The 3,303-nt window shown below is 40.8% G+C and overlaps 1 protein-coding gene across 1 annotated transcript; it reads left to right on the top strand.

Annotated features, from left to right (window-relative positions):
- Positions 1-302: 302 nt before the first annotated feature.
- On the top strand, positions 303-1,415 carry LOC125480342 (disease resistance protein At4g27190-like). The gene has a single exon (XM_048591050.1). It carries the CDS (start codon positions 303-305, stop codon positions 1,413-1,415), a length of 1,113 nt encoding a protein of 370 aa, XP_048447007.1.
- The last annotated feature ends 1,888 nt before the right edge of the window (positions 1,416-3,303 follow it).

Raw genomic sequence — 3,303 nt, 5'->3', positions numbered from 1 at the left:
TTTGACTGCTACTAGAATGATATATATACATACCTTTATAGCAATCTTCCAACTCAACTGCGGCTAATTATCTTTCAAGTTAATGTTTGTTTAGACTTGACTAGTCACCGTTCTCCTTTTCCTTTTGCTGACAAACTAAGTTGATTTTTGTGAGAAAATTCTGCATCAAGAGCATACATTTCTCTAATCAACAAACCATATATTTTACAGAAGGAGGTGGTACGTACAATCAAGACGAACTTGTTCTTTATTAGCTGCTTATTTTCATCCGTTGTTTCTATCATTCTATGATCAAATCTGTTATGGCTCGTGATGGGGCTAGCTCCTCAAGAAGATCCAACTTCACTGAACCACCACCCATGAAACTTTCGGAGCGCTTGGAATACAGACCACCATGTACAAGGGAGGTCTTGAGGGCTCTGCAGGATGAAAATATCAACTTGATTAGCATTAATTGTGGGGAAATCAAAAGAGGAGATACAGTAACGACGAAAGAGTTCATGGAGAGAGTCAAGCAGCAAGGTCTATTTGAAGAAGTTGTCATGACTGTTGTGTCCCTTGATCCCAACTTGAGACGAATACAAGATGAGATTGCAGATGATCTACAAGTGAAGTTGGGAAATGGGAATTTGTTTGAACGGGCAAAGGTGCTTCGTGCTCGAATGTCCAGAGACTCTAGGAGGTTGCTTGTAGTATTTCTTGATGTCCGGGAAATGCTTGATCTTGAGGCCATCGGAATCCCTTATGGGTCACCCAACGGAAACTGTAAGATAATCCTTATGTTGGGACTCCGGGATGAATTTAGTGTGAGCATGAGAGCTCAAAGTAGCTTCCATCTGTCCGGCAACAAGAAGAGTTTACCCATTGGTATTTTGCCAGAGCAAGAAGCTTGGAGTTTGTTTAGAGACATGGCAGGCAGTTCCATTGAATCTCCTGAGCTACGGCTGGTAGCACAACAGGTTCTGAGCGAATGTGCCAGTTTACCAATTGCAATTGCAACTGTTGGAAGGGCACTGCAGCATAAAAGCAAGCAAACGTGGGAGGATGCACTGAGACAACTAAGAAAGCCTTGCCCTGAAAATATTCCAGGGATAGTACAAGAAGTGTATCGGAAAATAGAGTTGAGCTACGAATGTTTAGGGAGCGAGGAAGCGAAATCATTGTTTCTGTTGTGCTGCATATATCCGGAAAGCAGTGATATACTGGTTCATGATTTAGTGAAATTTGGGGTTGGACTTCAGCTGTTTAAAGACATGGATTCCAAAAGGGAAGCAGGAAAGTGTGTAGAAACATTGATTGAGATACTCAAGAGTGGTTTTCTGTTGTTAGAGAGTGATAAGGAAGGATGTGTAAAAATGCATGATACAGTGCACACGGTAGGGTTATCAATAGTAGCTTCAAAGGGGTGGTATTGAAGAGTTGGCCTTTAAAATAAGGATTTTGGGGAACACACACACAATTTAATGTTTTTGGGGGCTGGATCAAATGTAACTTTGACGGGTCATGGAAGGAGCGGTCGAGGAAAGGAGGAGCAGGAATGGATGCAGTCGCTCCAAATTTGAAGGGGTTCCAAAATTTTTGTTATCTAATAATATGGAATAATGTTCTATATTTAAAAAATTGTTTTTGTCATCACTTTAAAATCTCATTGTGCACTCTTTACAAGTGCAATTTTTTCTTTTCTGAATATAATAATTTGGAGTATGATCCTACCCTACAATGAAATTTCTTTTTGTGTTAATAATCACCTAAAAACGAAAAGTGAGATATAGTATGACACGCCCCGATCCCAATATTCCTCGAATACCAGGATAGGCACGTGCTGGCCGACACTCGAGGGTGACGAAAGCCATTTATTGAGTGCAAATGCTGAAAACAAAGGGTAGATAAGGCTTATAAATATAAAAGAATAATGAATATGCATTTAGGTATCGTTTGGTATGCAGACGGGACGGGACGGAACGGAATGGGACGGGACGGGACGGGACAGAACGGAATGGAACGGAGCGGAACGGAGCGGGAGCAAAGATGCCCTTGGATGGAAACAAGGAGGAAGAAGAAGGAGATGGAGAGGTAATAATTTTGTGTTCCACGGATGTGGAACGAGTCGTTCTAGGGGGTGAGCTGGAACGAAAATTCACCCAAAACTCGTCCCGTGGAACAGCTCGTTCCACTCATTTTAGGCGCACCAAACGTGGGACGGAACGCCTTGTCCCACTCTGTTCCGTCCCGTCCCACGTACCAAACAGTACCTTAAGGAACATGTTCAGAGTATACAACTAACTAGAATACTAAAAGAAATAATATAAAATTGAATGAAACAAAGGATGGATCCTACACCAAGAGGACTCGAAGATGCTAATACAGAAGTGCCTTAAAGCCGAGATTGTATGCCTCGATTCTAGGTCCCGAAGGGGGCGCAAAACAAACATGAATGAACCAAATTGAAATATATATAATAATAATAATAAAACAGTTATCAACGTACTAACCCCCTGGTTTTATGAAAACACATATATATCATGATAAACATGAGTTTTCCGAAACCTAGCATGTCATGCAATGTCTCAAATCATAACTTGCATACATAATAATCACTAGTGAATGTCCAATATCTCTCCAGGCCTCATGCCGGCTCCTCGTCCCTGTGCTAGTCTAGAGGAAACACACTTCAAGCCCTTATGCCAACACCAAACAGTTGCCCAAGACGGACTGGAATCTATCCCTTCGTCCCGTAGCGGAATAGGGACCACTAGGTAAGTACAAAACCATTGAACATACATATATTGAAAAGCAACTTCATAGTATAAAGTCATCCATCATCTATACCATAAAGAGCTGTTCTAAACATGTTCTAAATATCATATCGTCATCCATCAAATATTCTATAAGAACACGGGTTATAGGAAAAATAGTAATAATTCAAATTAGCCTCAGTAAGCATGTTATCTCAAAGTGTTTCATAGAACATAATTATTAAATAAACTTTTCCATGTATGCATTTCTGCTATTAAAACATGCATTTTTAGAAGTGGTCCACTCACAGATATTTAGCTGCTGAAAAGCCACGCAACTGGCAGAGACAAAACGCCACAATAAATTGCCCCTAAGCATATAAAGGGTACAATTAATCAAACTCTACTCAAACGATTTAATTTGGGAAAACGGATGTTAAAAACGAGTCCAGGTGTTGAAATTAGCCTATGAGCCTGGACGAAAACTCAAAAAGTCAATGTTGATCGGTCAAAGTCAACGCTCACTGTTGATGGGGTCAATGGTCAGACCGGGTCTGGGTCAACAGGT

Source organism: the organism of the source record quoted next, unplaced genomic scaffold (genome assembly GCF_019419815.1).
Source record: "Pyrus x bretschneideri cultivar Hongxiangsu unplaced genomic scaffold, Pyrus_bretschneideri_v1 Contig10, whole genome shotgun sequence".
NCBI lineage: Eukaryota > Viridiplantae > Streptophyta > Magnoliopsida > Rosales > Rosaceae > Pyrus > Pyrus x bretschneideri.
Note: the sequence above shows the minus strand (reverse complement) of the source record. Positions and strands in the feature narration are given on the sequence as shown.